Raw genomic sequence first — 24,300 nt, 5'->3', positions numbered from 1 at the left:
TACTGTGCCCATACAAAAATGTATGGTGGGCCCGGAGAGATAGCACAGCGGTGTTTGCCTTGCAAGCAGCTGATCCAGGACCAAAGGTGGTTGGTTCGAATCCCGGTGTCCCATATGGTCCCCTGAGCCTGCCAGGAGCTATTTCTGAGCAGACAGCCAGGAGTAACCCCTGAGCACCGCCGGGTGTGACCCAAAAAACCAAAAAAAAAAAAAAATGTATGGTGTCATACTGTGTTGCTGGTGCTATTCTGGGTAAGGATGACAGGCTGCACACATAGTCTCTGTTATCTGGTTTTGTTCTGAGCTTTTATCCCAGTCAAGGCTTTTTGTACCAAGCAGCACAAAAAATGGTAAGGATAGAGAAAAAATGTATATATTAAAATAGAACAAATAGGGCCCGGAAAGATAGTGCAGCGGTGTTTGCCTTGCAAGCAGCCGATCCAGGACCAAAGGTGGTTGGTTCAAATCCCGGTGTCCCATATGGTCCCCCGTGCCTGCCAGGAGTTATTTCTGAGCAGACAGCCAAGAGTAACCCCTGAGCACTGCTGGGTGTGGCCCAAAAACCAAAAAAAAAAAAAAAACCAAAAAAAAAAAACAAAAAACAAAAAATAGAACAAATAAATAAAACTGAGTTAAAAAGAAAAGGTATTCACGGGCCCGGAGAGATAGCACAGCGGCGTTTGCCTTGCAAGCAGCCTATCCAGGACCTAAGGTGGTTGGTTCGAATCCCGGTGTCCCATATGGTCCCCCGTGCCTGCCAGGAGCTATTTCTGAGCAGACAGCCAGGAGTAACCCCTGAGCACTGCCGGGTGTGACCCAAAAACCAAAAAAAAAAAAAAAAAAAAAAGAAAAGGTATTCAAATAAAATAAGTGGTGGAGGAGGCTACCTGTATATTTAGGAATACACATTTTAAGATGTATTATTATACAGGTATTGAGCTTCCATAGGCAACATAAGACTCCCAATTAGGTCTTCTGATATATTCTTGTGGGGAGTAAAGGCCAAGGTACTTTTCGATTCACAGGCCTTGGAATTAAGTTTGAGAGATGCTTTGATGCATTATGAGACCATATAGTGTCTTTGAGCTAGGAATTTTGCTGAAGCTGATTCCTGTATCGTGCAATAGTTCATGATTTGGTGGGGGTGAGAGGGACCATCAAGCATGAGTCAGCAGGTGTGTTGGTTGTAGTTCTTTGCCGAGGCATGAGAACTGGGACCCAGAGGGTGTCTTTCACTGAGGAGCTGGAAGGTGGTCTTTTGGGGCAGGAAGTCAATCTTGGTGCCTACCGAGTTAGAAACTGAGGGTAAAGAGGGCTAAATTAGGGGAAGATAACGGATCAGGATTGGGAGATGAGGGGATAGAAGAGACACAGGGGTAGGGGAGAGGCAATACATGACAAGGGCTATATACAATATATACTATATATATATGAATTGTTTGTGATTTCAGCTTGGAGTCAATACGGAATGGAAAGTCACGTTCACATAAGGACTGACTTTAAAGATCTATTTGAGTGTTATCATCCAAATCTTTGGCATTCCATTTCCTTTCCTAGGAACCGTCTAGAATAAAGAACATTTTTAGATAATGCTTAAAAAGCATATTTGTCGCAGGGGGTACAGTATGAATATGGGAGGAGTTTCCCTCCTCCCCTCTCCCTCCAGAGCCCAGTTGCCAGACCTGGCCCTGGCATGGGGGGGGTCTCGGTTTCCTGGACTAAGTGGTCAGCCCAAGAGGCCATTGGCCATTGGCCAACTGTCTACCCAGGTTCCCAGCCATACCCGTAGGAGAGGAGCAGGAATCCTGGCATGTGGGATCTGTGAGCAGCTCCTCTGTCAATTGCAAAATTGCAATCAACACCACGGACATAAACTGTGAGCTGCGCAGTGTCTGTTATATCTGTGCCCTTGTCAAGAGCAACTGAGTATGCATCAAAACATTTGGCTTTCTCACACAGTTGATGATAAATGTCATTTGACATGTCAGAAATGCACTCTGTCACAGTGTTGGCAGAAAGGCTGATTTTGCTAAACTGACCTTTCTTTTCAGGATAGATAATATTTGTAGCCTGTAACATGCATTTTTAACAAACTCTCCTTCTGTGAATGGTTTCCCTGCCTTAGCAATCATCTCACTAACCATGTAACTAGCTTCTACTGATGCAACATTCTCTTTGGTTGCTTTCTTGAAGAAATCTTGTTGCCTCATTAGACATGCTTTAAGACTGGCAACCCACCTGGCTCTCCCATTTCCTTGATATTTTGCACATTCCTCAGCATGTTTAGTTGAATAATGGCGTTTCAAGTTGTATTCCTTGTACACTGCAACTTTCTCTGAGCAAATAAGACATGTGGGGATGCCCCTGTGCTCAACAAAGAAATACTGCGTCTCCCACTTTTCCTGAAATTGTCTGTGCTTGTCATCAATCTTTCTCTTCACTGCAGGCTTTGATGAAGTCATGATGAAGGTATGACAAAATCTAATTCTGTAATAAACTTCTCTCCCTTCTCTCCCTTAGGCCTCCAATAATGCAAGGGACAGAGGGCAGGAGCAGCGGAAATGACGTCTGTGCTAGGCGCAAAGTATTCGCGATTATTCGCTTACCGAATATTCGCAATAAAAATCACATTAGTAAGAAAAAAATCGCATTAAACATTTGCATACCCGGAACTGCTCGGGGTATGCGAATGTTTAATGCGATTTTTTCCTTACTAATGCAATTTTTATTGCGACTATTCAGTAAGCGAATAATTGCGAATACTGTGATATTTGAAGGCTGGCCACAGGCCACAAATGTTGTTCAGAGGGCCGCGAGTTTGAGACCCCTGCTGTATGCACAGGCTCAACTCTTGGGCCTATTCGCCCATCGAGGCAGGCTGAATTTGACAGGCTCAGAGTCTGGGAACTGTTAGTATGTGGTCTAGTAAGCTGGACATGGCCTTTGAAGGTCTGAAGTCTCTCTCCTGTGTCTCTGAAGTCTCTCTTTCTCCTGTGCCTCTTGGTCCCACCTGATCTCACAGGGTGCTGGGGACCCACCGATTGCCTGCACAGTGCTCACTGATCTTGTGGCTCGATGAGCACATGGGAAAGAGCAAATAAGTGGATGTCCAGCCAAGCATGGTTTTGTTGTCTCTTCTAGACCCCAGAAGCTTCCACTTGCCCAACCAACAGCCAGCCCTGCAGCACCAGTCGGTCTGGAAGTACCCCAATTCCTAAAGACAATGAACCAAGCACTTCCCAGAACCTCAACATTCCTGGCAAGGAGAATGAGGGTGCTGCTCCTTCAGACCCTGCTCCTAGGACCAGCCTGGATGGGGAGAAGTCCCCGGAGGTGGGAAGCAGTGGACCCCCAGCTAAGAAGCCCATGCCTCTCAAGAGGGGCCCGAGGAGGGGCGATGTATTGCTCATGGTGGCCAAGCTGGACCCGGACTCAGCCAAGCCGGAGCAGAGGACTCCCCAGGATGAGCCCAAGAGCAAACCGTCACCTCCAGCCACAGACCCTGGAGGAGAGAGAAAGGGGAGCCCCCCACAGACACCCCAAAACAAAACTGAAACCCCTACCCCAAAGACTGAGAAGACTCAGACTGGGACATATGGGAAACCCAGTACTGTACCCCTGACTTCTAAGGATGAAAAGGAGCAAGGCACAGTGGGGAAAGGGGGTGCAATCTCTCAGACCAAAGGGCCAAAAGGGGGTGAGCCCCAGGGCAGAGAGGGGCCTGATGAAGGTGGTCAGGCAGGGTCAGCTGTAAAGGATGGAGGGGCATCCCCAAACAAGCTGGCCAAGGAGAGTGTCCCCAAGGATGCTGGGGGGAAGGAAAAGAAAACGGGTGTCCAAGTTCAAGTGCAGAAAGGGGTAGGGTCCCTGGGGAGAAAGAGTCTGAAGGACAGACTCCTAAGTCAGAAGGACAGAGAAGGGAAGGCAGGCAAGCCTCAGCTGGCAACTGAGGCGGGGGTAATCCCCAAAGGGTGTGGGAAAGTCGGGGAGCCTCCAAGTGTGCATGAAAAGCCTCCAGGAGAGCCAATAAAGGTGGAGGCAGCCCTGTCTGAGTGCCCAGTGACAGGTCAGGCTGGGAGTGAGATGGAGACAGGCCGAGAACCCCCGACAGAGGTGCTTGCAAGGGAAGAGTCCCCAGGGGACTCCGGGAAGACCAGTCACCCTGACAGCCCAGGGCAGGGGGCACCAGTACCCTTTCCAGCTACCCAGCTGGAACCACCCATTGAGACTGCCCTGGAAGGCCCAACCCAAGGGCCTGCAGATCAGATGGAGACCCCAGAGGCCCGAGGCTCAGATCAGGTGAGAGACATGGGCAAAAGGGGTACAGGGAACCCCAGAGCCTTGCCGTGCTGCGTGGTCAGTGCACACAACATCACAGGACCACCAGTTTGCTCTGCAGACACCCCTGCTCTGGGCTCTGGTTCTGGATCAGAACCCCGATATTTAGATTCGGGGGTGGGATTCCTAACTGCGGGGGTGGGAGAGTCCTTTCTCTCTGTCATTTGTTTTCTTTTTCCCTAGCCCTCTGAAGACCGGTGGTACGAGGCAGAGAAGGTCTGGCTGGTTCAGAAGGATGGATTTACCCTGGGTGAGCTGCCCAGGTGGGGTTGGTGGTTTCCTCTGGTGTCCCTGCGAGCTGTGTTCGCCAGATCCTGAGCACAGTCTGGGGAGAGAGGCGGAGTGGGGCTAAGGGCAGGATGGGGAGTGCTGGTGCCTTGGGATTAACGTTTTAACCTCTTGGTTGGTACAACCAGCATCGGAGGGGGGAGTCCCCAGGATTCCTCAGGCATATGGGCAATGGGCAGGCAGATGTCAACTCAGGAGCCTGCTCTGTTACTAGGCTGTGGCTGGTGGTTGTACATGACTGACAGGCGGCTCAACCTATCCAGTCAGAGCCATGATGGAAAGAGTGAGGGATGAGGAATGTCTTTTAGGAGGGTTAGGGATGAGGGATGTCCATCAGAAAAGGCAAGGGATAAGGAACGTCTGTCAAGGATAGTGAGGGATGAGGGACGCCTGTCAGGGAGAGTAATGTATGAAGGAAGTTTATCATGATGAATGATGGATGAGGGATGCCTGCCAGGGAGGGTGATCCATGAGTGATGTCTGCCACTAGCTCTGGAGAGGAAACTGAGGCCTCTGTGTCATGACTGGTCCACTTTGGCTCTCTGCAATTGGCCCAGAGGTCTGCTGAGAAAAGCCCTGAATGAGTGTGACCACAGACAGGATTTGGGGGTAACAATTTAGGACCTATCATGTGACTGAAGAGGCAGAGGAGAAGGATGAACTATCCCGGCCCCAGTCTCTAATTCCCTGGCCTGAGTCAGCAAGTCAAGAGTTTTCACTTTCCTTCTTTCACCTCTGCCCTCCTCTTTCCTCTTTTCACTGCTCTCCTCTTCTGTCCCATAATGTCCTCTTCTGGCTCCTTTCTGCTCTCTTTCTCTCCCTGCCCCCTTTCTCCTGGCTGCCCATCAGCTACGGTGCTGAAACCAGATGAGGGAACAGCCGACCTACCGGCAGGAAGGGTGCGACTTTGCATTGATGCTGACAAGACAACCACAGAAGTGGATGAGGAGCATGTTCATAGGGTGAGCCCCCTCCCCACCTTGATCCCCACTTTTCATCTGGTCCTTTTCTTGTCTGTAACTGTGGACCCAACTGTACTGGTTAGGACAGAGCAGCTGGACAGGGGTTGCGACCCTGTCCTTGAGTCCTTGGGGTGTAAGAGACACACACATCAGGTCTTAGGTCTTAAGCCTAGGAGTTGTGTTTGGCTCAGAGGACATCACGTCACAGAGAATGTCTCCCTTTCTCACCTTGGCCACGAGGAAGCTAGAACCAAAGCTGCTCCATACCATTCGCCACAGAATGAGACATCCCGGTGACTTGTCTTTGGGGACCCACCTTTGTGTGATTTTGCTTTTTCAATTACTTTGCATCCTTTCTGTGCTTTGCCACAAATCTTTGAGGATCCATTAGTAGGATCTTGAGTAAACAAGGATCCGGCCCTTCTTCATTCTAGCCCCACAGAGAACAAAACCAAACAAGGAGTTTCCTTTAGGAGCTTGTGGGGGCTTGTTCATCTCCATCCTCCATTGCTCCCTGATCCTGGCCCTCTGCTGGTGCTGTGGGTTTGCAGAGGGCTGGGTGATCAGGTGACAAGCAGGTGTGTGAGAGAGCCCAGTCTCAGAGTTCAGGTCCTGGTACGAAAAGGGAGACAGAAAGGTGCCCATCCCACAAGAAAGGTGCACAGGGCACCTCTCCTGTCCTGGGGAGTGGGCTGTGCAGATTGACCAGAAATCTGTGCATCAGGGTTATCAGAAAAAGATACTGAAGCTGTAGAAACCATGCCTGGTCTCCCCTAGACCAAGAGAGGAGCACAGCAGTGCACCCCATTTCCTGGGGATGGCAGTTGCCTGAGGTGGGTGACAGAGCCCTGAGGCTTGCAATATGCCTTACTATATGCCATCCCCTCAGGGTGTGTATATGTCTACAATGCAACACATAGGTGTGTATATATATATATCCATGCACATGAAACATTATAACCACATACATGAATGTGTGCATATGTGTGCCTGTAGGAATGCATGTGTATCAGTGCATGTGAGTAGCCGGAGGCTGGTAGCCTGAGACCCTTGGAGTGAGGACACAGTGTGATGTTTCACAGGCCAACCCCCCTGAGCTGGACCAGGCTGAGGACTTGGCCTCCCTGGTCAGTGTCAACGAGTCCAGTGTCCTGAACACGCTCCTGCAGCGCTACCGGACTCAGCGGCCACACACCCGTGCGGGGTCCGACCTCATCATCCTCCGTCCGTGGGGGCTCCCGGTGTCTTCTGCTGACAAGGTGAGGGGCTCTTGGGGTGTGGCAGGCAGGGTGGAGAAGCTGGGGTGAAGATGGGTAAGGGAGGCTCTGTTTGCCAGGGGAGAGAGCACAGCCAGACTCCCCAAAATCTATCTGAGACCACACAGGCATACCCTGGGCCATTGAGAAACACCTGACCTGCCCTCCTGAGACAGTGACAGTGGCAGAGAGAGGACAGGAGCCTCAGATAACATTGACAGTGAGAGAAATTGCTGACTGTGTGTCACACCTTTGAACATTGCCTCCTTTGGCTGCCAGCAGACCTGACTGGGACCCTGTGCTTTGGGTCTCGATTTGGGCTCACACCCAGCCCAGAGCTGCTTTTTCTTATTTCTCTCTGGGTCAGTTATAAAAGCAGCGGCAGTGTGTGGGCACCTCTTGGTGGACAGCCATGGTGGTGTCCTAGAGAGAGTGGATGATTTCCTGAATGCCAGGCTATGAGAAAGGATCAAGAAGAAGGTGGGCACACACTTACACTCGAGGTGATGGGGCCGAAGTTTCAGGGGGAAGGGAGCATGAGAAGCCAAGCCTGCAGGAGGGACAGTGGAGTCCTGTGGCTCCTTTGTCTTGGAGTCAGCATGAGAGCAGAGGCTGGAAGCTTTTTAGCCCAGTGAGGATTTTGGTTTTGAGCATCTCCCTGGGGCTTCGGGGTGGTTCAGGGAGAACAAGGAATGAGGTGGAGGTATGGAAGCTGTTGGAGGTCGTGTGAGGTGGGTGCTGGGGACAGATATGTAGGTCAGAGCAGGTCTGGCATACCTGCTCACACACCTGGGTACCTGGAATGACCCAGGCATCTCTCCAGCCTCAGTGTCTTCATCTGTCAAATAGGCATGAACTGCCTTAACCTCTGGCATCTCGCCTGACATATTCATTTCACACCCACCCCTAAGATGCATCCTTTCCATGACTCTTTTCTCCAGGACCCTCCTCCCACACCTTTTTTAGTCACCTCCCTAGCTCTACCCAGCCTGGTCATTCCTCGACAGAGGCCTGGGGAACCACAGATGGCTGTGGCGAGGTGATGTCCTCATTGGCACTTCTGCTCTTCTCTGAGGGATGTGCTGTTTCTGGGGCTCATCTCCAGGATGCTTGAGGACAGCATCAACACCGGTAGGAGGGTTTTTTAAATCAATCTAGTGAGCTACCTTTTCACCAGGCCTCGTGGATCCAGGCCTCGTGGACCAAGACCTGAAAGGACTGGTATTGGTACACGCTCTGCAAGGTGGAATTTGATTCACACTATTCCCATTAAAGCCCTGTCATCTGGGAGCAGGGTGACATGTGTCCATCTGTGCACTTCCCTTGTCATCCAGCCTTGTTAATCTCTGAGTCCCCATCGCATCTGGTGGGCCCCCAGTGGCAGCAGAGTCATAGTTGGTTCCTCTAACAGACACCAGGTGGCAGAACAGAATGTCACTGGTTTCCTCTGATAGACATTAGGTGGCAGCACAGTCACAGCTGGTTCTTCTGATGGACACCAGGTGGCAGCACAGACTCGCAGTAAGCTGGCCTGGGGCCTCTCCCCATCACCAGGATCCACATAGTTACTGCCTTTGCTTCCCCATTGGATTCTTGTGGTGTAAGTGTAGGCATGACAGGGTGCAGATGGGCCTATCTCTGTGTTCAGGGACTTCTGCCACTGTGGGAGTTAGTTGTCTGTCTGTGTGCAAATGCATGTATGTGTATGCTCGCATATGGATCTTATCTGCAGAATTTTTGCTCACCTCCAGATGGGATGGGTCTTTGTGGGGCCTTCATCTGGGACGTCTGTGCCCTGCATTTGAGAGAGGGAAGTGGTTCCAGACCTCAAACCCTGTTGGTAGATCTGCTGCTTTGGGTCCCTTCAGTGACTTTGCTGTCACCTCTGTTTCCCCAGTTTCCCTGCTCCATGAGTTGACTCAACTCTATCCAGTTTTCATTGGCATTGATGCAGCCCCTTCCTTGACTCCCATCTGGTTTTTTAAGTCCTCCTCCTGACTCCTTTTTTGCGGGTCTCTCCTGGTTGGAGTGCCTCATCTCTCCCTTCCCCTCAGAGCCCACTTTCTCCAAGCCCATGGAGCTGAAGTGATTCCCATTTGGTGTGATTTAGCTATTTGCTCTGTTCTTATCGGTGTCTTCCCTGAAGAAAGGAGGTGTTGGGAGAGGGAGCAGGCTTGCTTTCAGAAATCAGGGGGGACAGTGTTTCAGAGAAAAATCACCCCTTTTTTGTGAGTGTTTCATTTCATACATTTTTGACCGGTCTGCCTCTTTGTGCCATCTCTATGCCTCTCTATGCCATCAATGGCAGGCCACTTGTCCTCCCTTTATCTGAGTCCCCAGGCCTTTTATGGTCCTCTCTGCTTTACTGTGGCAGCCATTAGTCTAGTTTTTGTTCCTGTAGTTTTGACTTTTCTGAAAAGCAATGAGAATGGAATTGTAGATGATTCTGAGAATTGTCCATTTCAGCCTCTCACAGCCCATTTGGAAGTTTGGGCTGTCATTTTGGTGCCTTTACTTTGTGGGGCAGGTGCTCTGGAGGGTGTTTATTCACCCCTAGGGGAACAACTCATTCCACATAGCAGGTTTCTCTAGTTCACTACTGCTTAGGGCATCCCAGAACTGGGATGACTTCCACTATGTAACCTGTGACACCAAGGGATTTTTCTGAATGCCAATGTGTATCTCACTGGGAGAACATCCAGGAAGGGTGTCCCTCAGCCAGGTCAAGAAGATACTTTCCATTTTTAGCATTTCTACCCCTTCACAGTAAGGATTTTCTCCATCTTCTGAGTTATAGGCCAAGGGTCTGGAATGGTGCTTGTGGTGTAGCCAGAATCCAGTAAATTCTTGAGTGAGTGAGTGAGTGAGTGAGTGAGTGAGTGAGTGAGTGAGTGAATGCAGGTGCAGGGATTCAGGAATTTCCTAAACCATTATGAGAGTTGTGTGGCAAATTCATACCAGTTCCTCACATCACTAGTCAGCTCAACTCCATTTCCATGGTGATAAGCTTAATCAACTATACAGTTCCCATGGTGACATCACCAGTCAAATCTACCCTGTTTCCATGGTGATATCACTAGTGTTAATGCTACCAGTAGCCAAGGTGCCATCACTAGTCAACTCTACCCTGTTTCTATGGTCAGCCAAACCTCATTTCCATGGTGACATGGAAGTCAAGTCTAACAAGTTTAACAAATCTAATAATAACAAGTCTAACATTTCCATGGTGACATCACTAGTCAATGCTATCCAGTAACCAAGGTGACATCACTAGACAACTCTACCCAGTTTCTATGGTGATATCATGAGTCAGTTCTACCTTGTTTCTATGGGGACATTACTAGGTCAGCTTAGCTCCCCTTCCATGGTAAAAACCCTGATCAAGTCTACTGTTTGCAAAATGACATCATTAATCAGCTCTATCCTATTTCCATGGTGACATTTATTTTATTTTTTATGGTGACATCTCTAGTCAGTCATCGTGAAAACACTAATCAAGTCTACCATTTCCATAGTGGCATCACTAGTCAATGTTACACAGTAACAAAGGTGACATCACTAGTAAACTCTATCCTGTTTCCATGGTAAAATCACTAGTCAGCTCAACTCCCTTTCCATGGTGACAACCCTAAACAAGTCTACCATTTCCAAGGTGACATCACTAGTCACTGCTATCCAGTAAATAAGGTGACATTACTAGTCTCTTATACCAGTTTCCATGGTAACAACACTAGTCAGCTCTACCCTCTTTCCATGGATGATGGTAACATCACTAGGCAGCTCAATCTTGTTTCCATGACTGACATCACTAGTCAACTATATTTTCATGGTTATGTCAATAGTCAGCTGTACCTTGTTTCATGGTGACATTACTAGTCAGCTCTATCCTGTTCCCTTAGAGACAACAGTAATCAGCTCTACCATCTCATGGTGACGACCCTACTCAGCGCTTACCAGTTTCCATAGTGACATCACTAGTCAGCTCAACTCCCTTTCCATGGTGACAACCCTAATCAAGTCTACCATTTCCATAGTGACATCAATAGTCACTGCTACCCATCACTAGTCACCTATACATCACCTATACAATAGTCACCTACACCCAGTTTCCATGTGACATTACTGATTAGTTGTACCCTGTTTCTATCGAGACATCACTAGGCAGCTCAATCTTGTTTCCATGACTGACATCACTAGTCAGGTCAACTACATTTTTATGGTGACATTACTAGTCAGCTCTACCCTGTTCCAGAGGTGACAACAGTAATCAGCTCTACCATATCATGGTGACATCACTAGTTAACTCTATCCTGATTCCATAGTGACATCTCTAGTCAGCTCTACCCTGTTTCCATAGTGACATCACAAGGTCAGCTCAATTCCCTTTCCAGGGTGAAAACCCTATTCGTTTACTGTTTTTCTGATGGCATTACTAGTAAGCTCTGCCCTTTTTTTTTTTTTTTATGGTATCATAGCCAGGTCAACTCAACTCCTTTTCCTTGGTGACAACCCCAATCAAGTCTACTGTTTCCATGGTGACCTCACTAGTCAACTCTAAGCAGTTTCTTTGGTGACATCATTAGTCAACTCTCTCTTGTCTCCATGATGCCATCACTGGTTTACTGTTTCTATGGTGACATCAGTAGTCGGCTGTACTCTGTTTTCAGTGACATCACTAGTCAGCACTATTTTGTTTTCCTGGTGATGTCAAATGTCAGCTCTACCATATTTCTATGGGGACATCACAAGTCAGCTCTACCCTGTTTCCACGGTGACATACTAATCAGCCTTATCCAGTTTTCATCATTGACATCACTAGTCATTTTTGTCATTTTGATTGCTGCTTCCTAGACATGTGCTCCCCAATATTTTGCCCAGGGAGTTAGATGAGCCTGTGATCTCGTACCCCTAGCTGAACAAAGGATCTGGGCCCAGAGTCAGCAGCAAGAACTTCCATCCCACTCCTCAGGCTGACTCTTCTCTGACAAGGCAGTGGTCGGAGGGTGGTATTGTGGGGTCTGGGCTGGGGTGGAGTTGGAAACTTGACATGACCTGGAGGTTCCTTGGGCAGCATTGGGGTGGAAAACCTGATGCCTGCACTCTCCCTGCAGGTGCCCAGATTGCCCACCCACCTTGGGTCCCTGGCCCACAGGGCTTACTGGGCTTTGATGAGCCAACGGAAGGACCAGAGCATCGTGGCGCTGGGCCGGAGTGGTGCAGGGAAGACGGCCTGCTGTGAGCAAGTCCTGGAGCAGCTGGTGGTGCTGGCGGGTAGTGTGGATGGCAGGGTCTCAGGTACTGAGCCTCCAGGGGCCTGGGGGAGAATGGGGAGTGGGTGTTGCTCCCTGTCACCTCAGTGCACAGCTTCCCCCTCCACCATATACTTTTGTGTCAGTCATCACCAGGCTCCCTTCTTTCACATGCTTAAAGCACTGAGGAAGACATTATCATAGGTTCTATTGCTAGAACCCATGGCCTGCAGCATGTCCTGGCAGGAAATGGCTGCAGTCACTGTAGGCTCCAGTGGTGTGTGTGGTATAAATGCCTTGACCCTTGGTGATGGTGTCGTGGCATAGTCCACAGCCCCCTGAGCTAGGCAGAGTGCTGCCTCATGGACACACAAGGGCAGGCTGGGGTCATGGCGCATGCAGAAACAGGACTGCACATATGAACCTCTTCTGTGCATGGGCCATAGACAGAGGGGGAGTATGCTGGGCACTTCCTGGAGGAGGTGATATTTGAGCTGCGTGGTAAAGACCACTTTTTCCTCCTCTCTTCCTCTGCCTTCTCCTCCTAGTTACTGTGTGAATGAATTATCAGAATAAGGTCTTATAGAAGATTTCAGCACGAGCTCCTTCTCCAAGCCTATTCACCTCTGTGGTCCCTAAAACATAAGGTTGACTGTAATGTGGAGGAAACAAAGACTCAGAGAGGACACTCAGATGCCCAACGCTGCCCAGCAAATGCAGCTTAGAGCTGAGCTTTAGGCTCAGGTTGTCTGACTCCACAGCTGAAACTAGGGGCCTGGTTCTCTGGTTTTTATTTTTCATTATTGCCTCCCCCAGGAGGCTTTTCAGTCTGGCTTTCTCCTAATCATCTCTCCAGCATGAAATTTCACTGGCAATGATATGCAGAAATTCCTGTCTGCCTATGTAACTTGGATAGCAATGGGTCAGAAAGAGAAATTCCCTTTACCCCTCTACCTTTAGGAGGCAGTATGTACCCTGGGGCTTCAGCATTCTCCCCCCACCCCCGAGGCTCCAGGGCCCAGACAATGTTGCTTTTCTAGGCAAAATACACACAGAGCTGTCCTTCCTCCAGAGCGTCGTGAAGCACTTTACCCCATAAAGTCTCTCAGCCAGTTAAAAAAAAATTTTTTTTTTTCATTTTTGGGCACACCCATTGGCACTCAGGGGTTCTTCCTGGCTCTGTGCTCAGAAATTACTGCTGGCAAGCTTAGGGACCATGTGGGATGCTGGGGATCAAATTTCAGTCAACCGTTTGCAAGACAAATGCCCTACTGCTGTGCTATCACGCCAAGTCCTTGTCTTTCCTGACTGTTTGAAACTACCAGCCCTCTCTTATGATGGGGTGTCTGAGGCCCAGGGTTCATGAATTCACCCTAAGTCAGGTAACTAACAAAGGGCAGAGCTCATCTTCAAACTTGCTCACCCTCTGCTTGCTGCTTCTTTGAGGAGATAATTCCAGAGCTTTTACTGACCTACATGAGGAGATGGGGGATGAGAGAGCATTGGCCTTTACTCTTTCAGAAGACAGTTCTGCCATGAGGGTGTGTGATTAGATTGGGAGTTAGGTCGGGCTACATCCATGAGCCAGACACATAGAAAGTGGGTGTAGTAACAAATCATGGTGAGGTCCTTCAGAGCAAGGTAGGATGTTAGTCGATTTAGGATGTGTTAGAGGCAGGACATTAACCTGAGGGAGTCCTCCATCCCTGGGATGGGATAATTTCTTTTTTTGCCTTCCAACCCCGCACATTTGTATAGCAGCACACCCCAGGCCAGACAGTTAAGTAAGAGGCCTGTGTGGTTTAGAGTTGAATTGTTTAGGGGTCCCCTATAGGTCCAGGAGAGGTGGGGTTGGAATGCTGGGACAGTGAGTGACCCCCAGCCTTGCCTTGTACAGTGGAGAAGCTTCAAGCCATGTTCACTGTCCTCCGGGCCTTTGGCTCCGTGACTACCGGCCACAGCCACAGCGCCACCCGCTTTGCCATGGTGATGTCCCTGGACTTCAGTGCCTCAGGCCGGGTCACAGCCGCTCAGCTGCAGGTGAGGCCTAGCAGGTGGGGGCATTGATGGGAGGGGTGCACACCTTTGTGCTTAGGTTCTAGGGCTCATCTCATTTCCCACAGACCCTGTCATTCTCCAGGGCACACGACACACCTGTCTGCCCTGCTTAGAAGGCCCCTCATTCTGGAGGGGAAAGAGGATTAATGGATTTGTGGGTACAGCCCGGAAATGCCGTGCCTTTGCTTTGGCCCTCGCCTGCCATTCAACACCATTTTGGCCTGAGCTAGTAAAGCTAAACAGGAATGTGACGAGGGGTATGGGTCCATTCCCTTCTTACTATCATATTTTGTTTGTTTGTTTGTTTTTGGACCACATCTGGCCCACTCATGGGTTACTTCTGGCTATGCGCTCAGAAATAGCTCCTGGCAGGCTTGGGGGAATCCTATGGGATGTTAGGGATGGAACCCAGGTCCATCCCAGGTAGGCCATATGCAAGGCTAATGCCCTACTGCTGTGCTATCACTCTGGCCCCCTCCTTCCTGCCTTTATAGGGTGCCTTCCAGAGGATGTTCAGGGCCACACATCTCAGGGTGATGGTAGAGTTGGGGGCCTACCAATGGCACCCCAGACCACACTTTTGTTTTTGGCCACACCTGATGATGCTCAGGGCTTACTCCTGTCTCTGCAATCAGGATCATTTTTGGTGGACTTGGGGGTCCATATGGGATGCCAGGTACCAAACCTGGTTCTACTGCCTTTACAACATGTGTGCTATCCGCTGTATAATCTCTCCAGCCCCCAGGGCCAAACTTGATGGTGCTTGGAGAGGTTATGCAGTGCCAGACATGGAACTCGGAGCTTCCACCTGCAGAGCAAACCCCCATCCCTCTGAGCTAGCTCCCCCAGTCTCCATACTGTCCCTCAGAGGGTGTTTGGGAATGAGTGTGGATAGGAGGCCGGAATGCACTGGGAGTTAGAATGTAAGGACAGCCCCATCTTCAGGTGGAGATGTCAGACCCACGAGGGCCTGCGGGACTGTTTCTCAGGGTGGGGCACTGGGGGATGGTGGTGTTTCCAGGGCCTCCTCTAGACATAGCTAGGTGCTGAGTAGGTACCTACTTTCTCCCTCACAGACCATGCTCCTAGAGCAGAGCCGTGTGGCCCGGCAGCCAGACAGCGAAGGAAACTTCCAGGTTTTCTCACAGATGCTCGCGGGCTTGGACCTTGATCTCAGGTGAGTGGAGAGTAAAGGCTGCTTCCCAGGGCCTCGGGGTCCACATTGAGAGGTAGTGAGCACCTGCCTCTACCTGCTCCTGCTTACGGGGCAGCCATCTGACCTGGATCTAGGGTCAGCCACATCCACTCGGAACCTTCTAGAATTCTTTATATGGATGCTGGGGTGCCAGAGGGTGGAGTCCACATCTCACTGTCTCCCCCACCCTTAAGTTGCTTCAGAGGATGCAGGAGACTGGGTGGAGGGGAAGGTAGAGGCTGAATCTTTTAGATGTTCTGAAGCTCTGTGGAAGCACCAAGACCCACAAGAGAGGTATTGCCCAAAGGAAGCACCTCAGAGTGAGGGAACCCCAGGTAGCCACCTGTAGGGAAGCCAGACAGACTTCATCACAGAGGGCTTCCCGGAGGAGTTGTCTATCAGTGGTGTCACAGGACACACAGTTCCCTTTAGATGGCCTTGTGGTAGATGTGGTCCAGGTTCTAGTGGTGGCCCCAGGGGAGAGAGTATAGCTGTGCTTTTTCCCTGTGAGGGGCAATTGTTTGGGGTTTGCCCTGCCGTGTTCCCCCATAACCCCATGTCCCTACTGCAAAGCAGGACCCACCGAGACAGTGGGACAAATGTTCCCATGGGAGAGGGAGCAGGTTCGAGAGGAAATGCCTGACTTAGACAGGGGGACTGAGCAGGCAGGAAGCTTTTGGAATACCTTTGGAGGCTGGGGAAGGAACTTGGGAGGCCAGTGTGGAGGCCTTAAGGCGAAGACCCAGGAGTTTTAGGCAGAGCCAGGGGGATCTCCTCCCGTAGCAGCATTGTTTGGCTTACTGGTAAGGCAAGCTGAGGGCCTTGACTCCACTCCTGAGGGCTTGGCCACGCCCTGGACGGCTTGACTCCACCCCCGATATCTTAGCCACACCCCTGATGACTTGACTCCACCTCAAGAGCTAGGCGATGCCTCCAATGACTTGACTCCATCCCTGAGGGCTTGGCTTTTCCCCATAGGACTTTACTTCACCCCTGAGAGCTTGACCACACCCCCATGACTTGACTCCACCCTGAGTCCTTGGCCATGCCCCCAACGACTTGACTCCACCCCCATAGCTGACCCCGCCCCTTTCATCTCCAGACTTGACCTGGGGATGAAGTGGTCATACTGACACAGCAAGGGGGGACCCCAACATGGGCACTGAGCATTCTTCCTGTGTACCTGTCTCTACCTGAGGGTCACTTCTGCCCCAGCTCTGTACCTGCGTCTACCTGAGGGTCACTTCTGCCCCAGCTCTCTGGAGGACCTTGAGTGAGGGATCTTCTGGAGGTGGGACCCAAGCCTGGGGCTCTCTCCAGGCCATCATGGGGAGCCTCCCACGAGGGTGCTCCCCCACCCACTCCACAACGACCAAGTCCCATCCAGACCATCTCTTATGGCTGTTCCTGCTCTGCTTGCAGGACGGAACTGAACCTGCACCAGCTGGCTGCCAGCAGCTCCTTCGGCATGGGCACCTGGCCCAAGGTAGGAGGGCGTGGAGTATGGGGGGCTGCTGTAAAGGAGGATCCATGGGATGAGGCGCCTTTGTCTTGGTGCTAGGTCATTGAGCAGGGCCTGTGGGGCATTGGGGCAGTTCTTGTCTGTTCTTGTTGGGGAGACAGATGGGAACAGAGAGGGGTGAGGGGGTTGAGCAGACTCTGCGGTAGGCCTCAGCTGTCAAACTGAGCAGAAAGGGGACCAGGGCACAGAGGCAAATCTGCAGAGTGGCTGTGTCCTCTTGAGGGGAACGGGAGAGTGATGCTAGAAGCTGTTGTTGTGTCTCATGGGAATGAGATAAAACACCTTAAGTGGTGTGTGCAGGATGGGACCTACTGTCACTGATCTTACTGATGAATGGGTATTTGTGCAGTCAGGGAGGGCTTCCCAGAGTCACTCCTTATCTTGCTATTCACCCCTCATTCTCTACTTCCTGTTTTGGTCTGTGCTGCAATAGCTGGGATCATTGCCACTCTGCTCCCCTGTCCCCTAGTTCATGAGTTTTCCCTCTATCAGGAAAAGAGGGAATGAATGTCATCAAGTGCAGTCTGTCTGATCTCCGCCAAGGAGGGCTTCTTAGTCTAGAAGACATTTTAACCTGGGCTTTGAAGGATGAGTAAGAGTTCTCCAGATAGAGGAGGGGCAACCAGGTCACACTCTTTGTCTTAGAACCCTGGGATGCAAATTGCTTTGCTTTACCTCATATTTCTGCATTTTTCTATGTTAGGAGGGTATGTTGGATTAACCAGGTTCCTCTTCGTTCTTCACTCCGTTCTTTATTAGGTGCTTCCGGGTCTCAGGAAAACTCTCTCTTGCATTCCCAGTTTTCCTCCGCTGAACTGTCTGCTTCTTAGGAGCGAAAGGCTTTAGTGTTGGAGTTCCTGAACTTGTTTTACCCCCTTCACTGTGTGTGGATTATTTCCTGTGTCGGCATTTGCTTCCAGACCCTCTTGTCTCTCCCATGTTCTGGCCTTGGGGCAGGAGGCTTCCTCCACACTCTGGGATCTCCATGAAACTGCTCACATCTCCTCAAGCCTAATCATTGTAGATCTGAAACACATGTATTTATTCCTCTACTTCTCCTGTTGCCACAGAGACCCAGGGAGGAAGCAGAAGAAAAGCAACACATGAGCTTTTCATTTTTATTTAAATAAAAATTCCCCCCCCCCACAACTTTCCCCCCTCCTCCCCTTTTGCAGCCTCTAAGTGACGGATGATGGAGTCCACCTGTAATTTGGAGTCAGATGCTCAGGGCTGACAGTGGGAGCCGTAATGAATGTGCCACCGCTGTCCTTTTGCTGTCCTTTCTCTGCTACTTTGAAATCTCATAAATAACAGAGCTGGTTGGGGAGAGGCTTCGCTTCCCTCCTTTGGTTCTGGCGAGACAGAGGCGGTTGCTAAGTTGAGCTCCTGGTTGCTAGGGATTTCGTGGTCCTGGAGTGGCCCAGAACGATGACGGGTCCATAGAATATGCTTTTGTTATTAATTAAAATGTTTTCACTGCGGGGGGGGGGGGAATCTCTCAATGTCACTGCCAGTGTCATCGCCATCCCACTTGGTGAAGGATTTTACTCAGTTTCTTGTTTCTTTCCCGATGAGAAGTAGCATAGGGGGAAAAGGCTGAGCAGAAACGCCTGGAATGGGCTTCCGAGTCTTGATTCGAGTCCTTCCTTCTATTGGTTCCTTTGCTGTGTGACCTTGGGCATTCGTTGTCCCCTCTCTGGGTGGCACAAAATTCAAGACCCCCCTAGGATGCTACAGCCCACAGTTGTATTTTCCCAGAGCTGTCAGCAGGCCAAGTGCAAATCAGTTTCTCATTATCTGCTCGTGGATTACTGACAAAAAAGAATTCTCGTCCCCGGCTCACTTCCTCTCAACCCAGCAGGCTTCTCGACGAAGTCTCCTTGTTGGCCAGATGGCGTGTGCACAGGAGTTACAGACTAATTTTAATATTCAATCAAACGTAATTGGAATCATAAATCTGAAATAGGAAAAAAAAAAAAGCAATAGCCTGCAAACCCATAAACATCTGATCGTGTCATTTTCTCTTTTCTCCTGCCTAAAAATCTTGGGTGGTTTCCCATGCCTCACTAGGGGAACAGCAAACAGGTCATCACTTGTCCTGGAGGTGGCTTGGGTGTCTGGTGCTGAAGGCTAAGATGAATGTGGGGTGAGGTCTTCACAAAAAAAAAAAAAAAAAAAAAAAAAAGAACCTGAACTTCCTGATTGGCTGGGGCATGATGATCGATTGCTGATGTCGACTTGTTGGGATGTGGTCATCCATTGCTCATGTCTGACTGTTTGGGGTATGGAGAAAGAGGAAAGTGTTCACCCCACAGGGATGGAAGTTCAGGTCCTGTGTCGTGACTGGCCTGTTCAAACCAAGCCCTAACTAACATTAGCCCCTGCTGGCTTCTCATGTCTCACCCTCACCCTCTTTCCATTGCTGACTGCCCAATTCCAAAATTACCTGCTTTTGCCTGTACTGCCACCTCACTGGGGCCTCCAAAGAAACCAGAATCCTGAATATCCGCATTGGGCCTACTCTGCCTCTTTTAGAGCAGGAATTTCTGGACTCGGTCACAGCTGGTGGTTCTGAGTCGACCCCCGCCACCCTCCCTAGCTCTCATGGGTGGGTTGGTCAGCTTTTCTCCATTGGTGCCCTCACCCTGCCTCTCAATCTTCACCAACACATCTGCTCTCCTCTTCCTGCCCCAGACATCCTCTTCAGCCTGGAGCCAACCCCCCTACTCCTATATGTCCAGGGCCTTTATACATGGGGGTTGACCCAGCAGGCAAATGAGTGAGAAACACCCCAGTCAGAGTTGGGGAGAAACAACTCTCTAACTTTCCTTTGGGACCACACCCAGCGGTTCTGGGGCTTCCTCCTGGTTCTGTATGCAGAGTGATTCCTGGAGAACTTGTGGGACCTTGGTATGTGGGATCATCCCCCAGTGGTGTGTGTGAGATAAAACGACTGGGTTGCCCTAAGCCCCAGCTCAGAATTTGCAAGTGCCCTTTGCCTGTTCTGCCCCCTGATAGTCTCTTTCTCTCCACCTTCCCTCTCTCAGTCTGAAGATAAGCAGAAGGCAGCGGCAGCCTTTGCCCAGCTTCAGGCTGCCATGGAAACTCTGGGCATCTCCGAGAGTGAGCGACGGGCCCTGTGGCGGGTGCTGGCAGCCATCTACCACCTGGGTGCAGCAGGTGCCTGCAAAGGTATGTCCTTTCTGCCAGCTGCCTCCAGCAGGTGGGACAGGGTCAGCTGGTCATCCAGTATGTTTTGGAAACAGCCCTGGTGAGAAGACATGGGCTGGATGGGTTTTCTCTTTTTCTTTTTCTTTTCTTTTCTTTTCTTTTTTCTTTCTTTCTTTCTTTCTTTCTTTCTTTCTTTCTTTCTTTCTTTCTTTCTTTCTTTCTTTCTTTCTTTCTTTCTTTCTTTCTTTCTTTCTTTCTTTCTTTCTTTCTTTCTTTCTTTCTTTCTTTCTTTCTTTCTTTCTTTCTTTCTTTCTTTCTTTCTTTCTTCTCTTCTTTCTTCCTTTCCTTTCTTCTCTAGCTCTTCCACTAAGACTGGCTAAAGGTCCAACTATGGGTGTTGCTTGGGCTCTGTGGTACCAGGGACTATCAGGATGGTGTTTGTGGGTCTCCAGGGTTATACCCAGGCATGGCTGGAAGGGGCTCTGTGGTGCTACGGGTCAAACTGGAGTCAGGCACCCCTGACCCCTGTACTATCTCCCTAGTCCAGGGGCTGGAAGCTTTTGTGGACCTGTGTGGCCTCCTGGAACTGTCTATGTCCACGGAAATCTCTCTGTGTTGGCTGGGACAGCAAGCCACTAGCTGTTGGCAGCGGAAAACGTGCTGAATGCAAGTGAGCAATTCAGCAGTAATGTTCTGTGTAAAATAACCAGCAGCAGTGGAAATTAGCTGGTTGGTGACTTGTACCAACCATCAAGCCTAGAGAGAAGACAGAAGACAGGCCCACTCAGCCAATGCATGATGTTTGGAGATACTTACACCAGGGGGCACTGTGATGCATGCATATGAAAACACACACACACACACACACACACACACACACACACACACACACCCCTACACATACACACACCTTTTCCTCTTCCTTCTTCTCCTCCCTCATCTCTTCTTCCTCTTTCTCCTTTTGCATTTGTTTCCTTTCCTGGCTGTTTTCCTTTGCCAGTTCTCTGGCTGGGCTTTTATGTGCTGCTCATATCCTGTCCTCTCTCCTGCCCTCTCTGCCCAGACAGACACCCCTCCTGTCCCTGATGCCCCTGATGCTCATTCCCACTGGGCCTCTCTAGAGTTAGGTGATCTTGGACCAGGCATTGAGCCATTGTGCTGTGATTGGCTTGGACAGTGAAGGAATCTCCTCGCCAACAATCTCCTTGTGCCTGTGACTCTCCTTGGGGACTGAGGTCTCCTTTCTGAACAGGATCATGGTTCCTTTCCAGATAGGTACCCTCAAGGCTCACCAACTACCCTCACAGCAGCAGTGCTGAGCTCAGGGTTCAGGGCTTCTTCCTTCTCCAAGCCAGTCCCTTTGCCTGTGCTTTGGACTTTGTGCTGCTCTTTGCCTTCATGAGATTTAGGGACTCACGCGTTGTGATTGTGGCTACCTGTGAGCGCAGAACTGTGTGGGACCCAGTCAAGCAAATGCATATGAATTAAAGTCTGTCCACGAGGGGGCAGACAAGGGACCCAGACTGTTCCAGATTGGGCTGGTACCCCCTTGGGACCTTTCTCGATCATCAGGGGCTTCTGGGCATCTGCTTGTTGGATTTGGTTGACCCGTATGTCATTGCCCCATCCCCATTTTGGTTTGAGATCAAGTTTATAGAACTTACACTGAGAGAGATGTAATTTGATGTAGGGTCTCCTCAGTTGCAAAGCAAGGACAGGCAGGCTAGACTGGAAGGTGAGAAAGAAACAAAAATTAAGTGGTAGGGCTGGGGTGGTAGCACAGTGGGTAGGGCATTTGCCTTGCATGCGACTGACCTGGGTTTGATCTTTGGCATGCCGTATGATCCTCTCAGCCTGCCAGGAGTAATTTTTAAGCACAGATCCAGGAGTAACCCTTGAGCACTGTCAGGTGTGACTCCCAAACAAAAATAATTAGTTCTCATCAGAGTGGGAGCAATGGTACAATAGGTGAGGCACCTGCTTTGCATACAGCTGACCTAGGTTGGATCTCTGCACCCCATAAGGTCCCCGGAGCCCTGCCAAGTGCCAAGAATGATTCCTGCCAGAGCACAGAGACAGAGTAAGCCCCAAGTACAGCCCCCAAGTGCAGCCCCCCAAACAAAGCAAAGACAAAAATTAGCCCGTGTCTCCCATTTGTCAGTGTGGGCCCTGCTGAGGTTTCAGATGTGCACCATTGCCATTTTGTTCCTAGGGCTCTGCTGTCACTCGGCTATGGGGTTCTCAGAAACCCCATTGAGATATGGCCACTAGAATGACAGCTGGTCCTGTCTCCAGCCTGGCATGTGAGTCTTTTTCTATTTGTTCTAGTCTCCAGGGCTCTGGGCATAGAGCTTGTCTTATGTGTGTGAGGCCCTGGGGTCCATTCCAGCCATTGCATATCCTCTCCGAATACCATTGGGTATAACCACGGTGATCTCTGAGCACTGAGGACCCCACTCCAGGCAAACAGACCCGTAGACACCCCCAACAAAACCTGCTTTCACCACCAGTTAGGCATGCCCACCTTGAGCCTACTCTGTCCACTAGGGGGCGCAGCTAGCTTGTTTGCCACAGGCAAGCCCACTGCCTGCAATGGAAAAGTTCCATCTTGCTAACAGGCTGAGAATAATCCCCAGGTTCCAACACAGTGGGGGGAAAAATAACTTTGTGTGTGTGTGTGTGTGTGTGTGTGTGTGTGTGTGTGTGTGTGTGTGTGGTTTTTGGGCCACACCCGGCTTGTGTGTGTGTGTGTGTGTGTGTGTGTGTGTGTGTGTGTGTGTGGTTTTTGGGCCACACCCGGCAGTGCTCAGGGGTTACTCCTGGTTCCATGCTCAGAAGTTGCTCCTGGCAACTGGGTAACCATATGGCTCAGAAGTTGCTCCTGGCAACGGGGAACCATATGGGACACCGGGATTCGAACCGATGACCTTCTGCATGAAAGGTCTTACCTCCATGCTATCTCTCCGGCCCCGGGAAAAATATCTTAAGAAAAATATTTGTGGGCACACGGAAGTTATACGGTAGGCAAAGGCTGCTGCCCCTGAAGTCTTTGTGCCCTTGAACTATCTTCCTGTTTAGTGGTTCCTTCAGGACCATCCCTGCTTTTTGCGTCATGGCCAATAGCAGAGCTGACAGTCTGATCCTGTGCCCAACATTCTCTGCTACTTTGAGAAGGCTGCAGGACCTCAGTTCTGTAGATTGGGGAGTCTGTGGTACCCCTCTAAAGGTTTGATGTGTGGACCTTAGGGTGTGCCTTGTGTTTTAGGGTTGTAAGAATTCCTACAAACAGTATGTGGCTTTGGGTAGGGGCCTGGGGTTCATGACCTCAGTGCCCCATTCCCTCCTAGCTTCAGAGCTAGTGGCCTGGAATTCGGGTGTAGGTAGGCCCACACCTCTGTGAGCTGAGGACAGGGTAGAGTTCAACTTTGCCTGCTGCTGGTGGGTGCCCTGGTGTCCCCTGGTTGGTTTTTGTTTGTTTTGCTCATCACCCCTGTTTCCTTTTTGCTCCTCTGTGTACCCCCACTTCTCCTGTTCAAGGAACCTCTACTCCCCTCTCCCCTGCATTCCAGGATGATTGCATCTCCAGAGCCTTCATCAGTAATGTCAAAAAAAGATCCTTTTTCCAGTCAGGCTTGCAGTCTGGGGTTCTGGAGCTTGAGAGTGGGGTGCCTGTTTGAGGGCCACTGCGGGACTCGCTCTAGACCATAGCAGGGGCAATCTTGGAAGAATCTACCCAGGCATAGAGAGGGTCATGATTCCCCCTGGATCTCAGGCATGCTGTGACAGGGATCAAACCTCAGGCCTGACACATGCCAGACACAGGCTCTGTCACCTGGACAACACCGCCTCTAGCCCTGTCACAGCACTTTACAGCTACAAAGGTCCTCAGAGGGACACCCTGAGTTTCTCAAGGGTGATACAAAATGAACAGATAGAGCAGAGTTATTCCAGCACCAGCTATATACCAGGCATAGGCCACATGTCTATTGGGTCTGTCCTTGTGGTCTATCCTCTGCCCCCTTTGCTCCCTGCAAAGCCAGGTAGGGAGAAGACAGAAAATGAGGGCACATAAAAGGTGGATGAGCACAGCTGGGAAGGGGTAGCTTTGGGACCTGAGGCCCCCAAGGCAGGGGTCTGGGAGCTGGAGAGAAGAGGAGGAGGAGTTGGAGAAGGGGGAAGAGGAGAAGGCTGAGGAGGAGGAGGAGGAGGAGGAAGAGAAAGAAGAGAAGGAAGAAGAAAACGAGGAGCCAGAACTCAGGCT

At 50.4% G+C, this 24,300-nt stretch overlaps 1 protein-coding gene across 1 annotated transcript in view; it reads left to right on the top strand.

Annotated features, from left to right (window-relative positions):
• The window catches only part of MYO18B (myosin XVIIIB), a 235,613-nt gene that overhangs the window by 8,208 nt on the left and 203,105 nt on the right, over positions 1-24,300 (top strand). The window contains exons 3-11 of the mRNA XM_049788082.1: positions 3,142-4,299; positions 4,522-4,588; positions 5,476-5,588; positions 6,671-6,847; positions 11,956-12,139; positions 13,991-14,133; positions 15,228-15,328; positions 16,769-16,832; positions 19,916-20,060. Coding sequence (XP_049644039.1) covers positions 3,142-4,299; positions 4,522-4,588; positions 5,476-5,588; positions 6,671-6,847; positions 11,956-12,139; positions 13,991-14,133; positions 15,228-15,328; positions 16,769-16,832; positions 19,916-20,060 — 2,152 coding nt within the window. The remainder of the gene's footprint in view (positions 1-3,141; positions 4,300-4,521; positions 4,589-5,475; positions 5,589-6,670; positions 6,848-11,955; positions 12,140-13,990; positions 14,134-15,227; positions 15,329-16,768; positions 16,833-19,915; positions 20,061-24,300) is intronic.

Source organism: Suncus etruscus, chromosome 15 (genome assembly GCF_024139225.1).
Source record: "Suncus etruscus isolate mSunEtr1 chromosome 15, mSunEtr1.pri.cur, whole genome shotgun sequence".
Lineage (NCBI taxonomy): Eukaryota > Metazoa > Chordata > Mammalia > Eulipotyphla > Soricidae > Suncus > Suncus etruscus.
The sequence above is the reverse complement of the archived record's forward strand: the minus strand, read 5'-3'. Positions and strand labels throughout refer to the sequence as shown.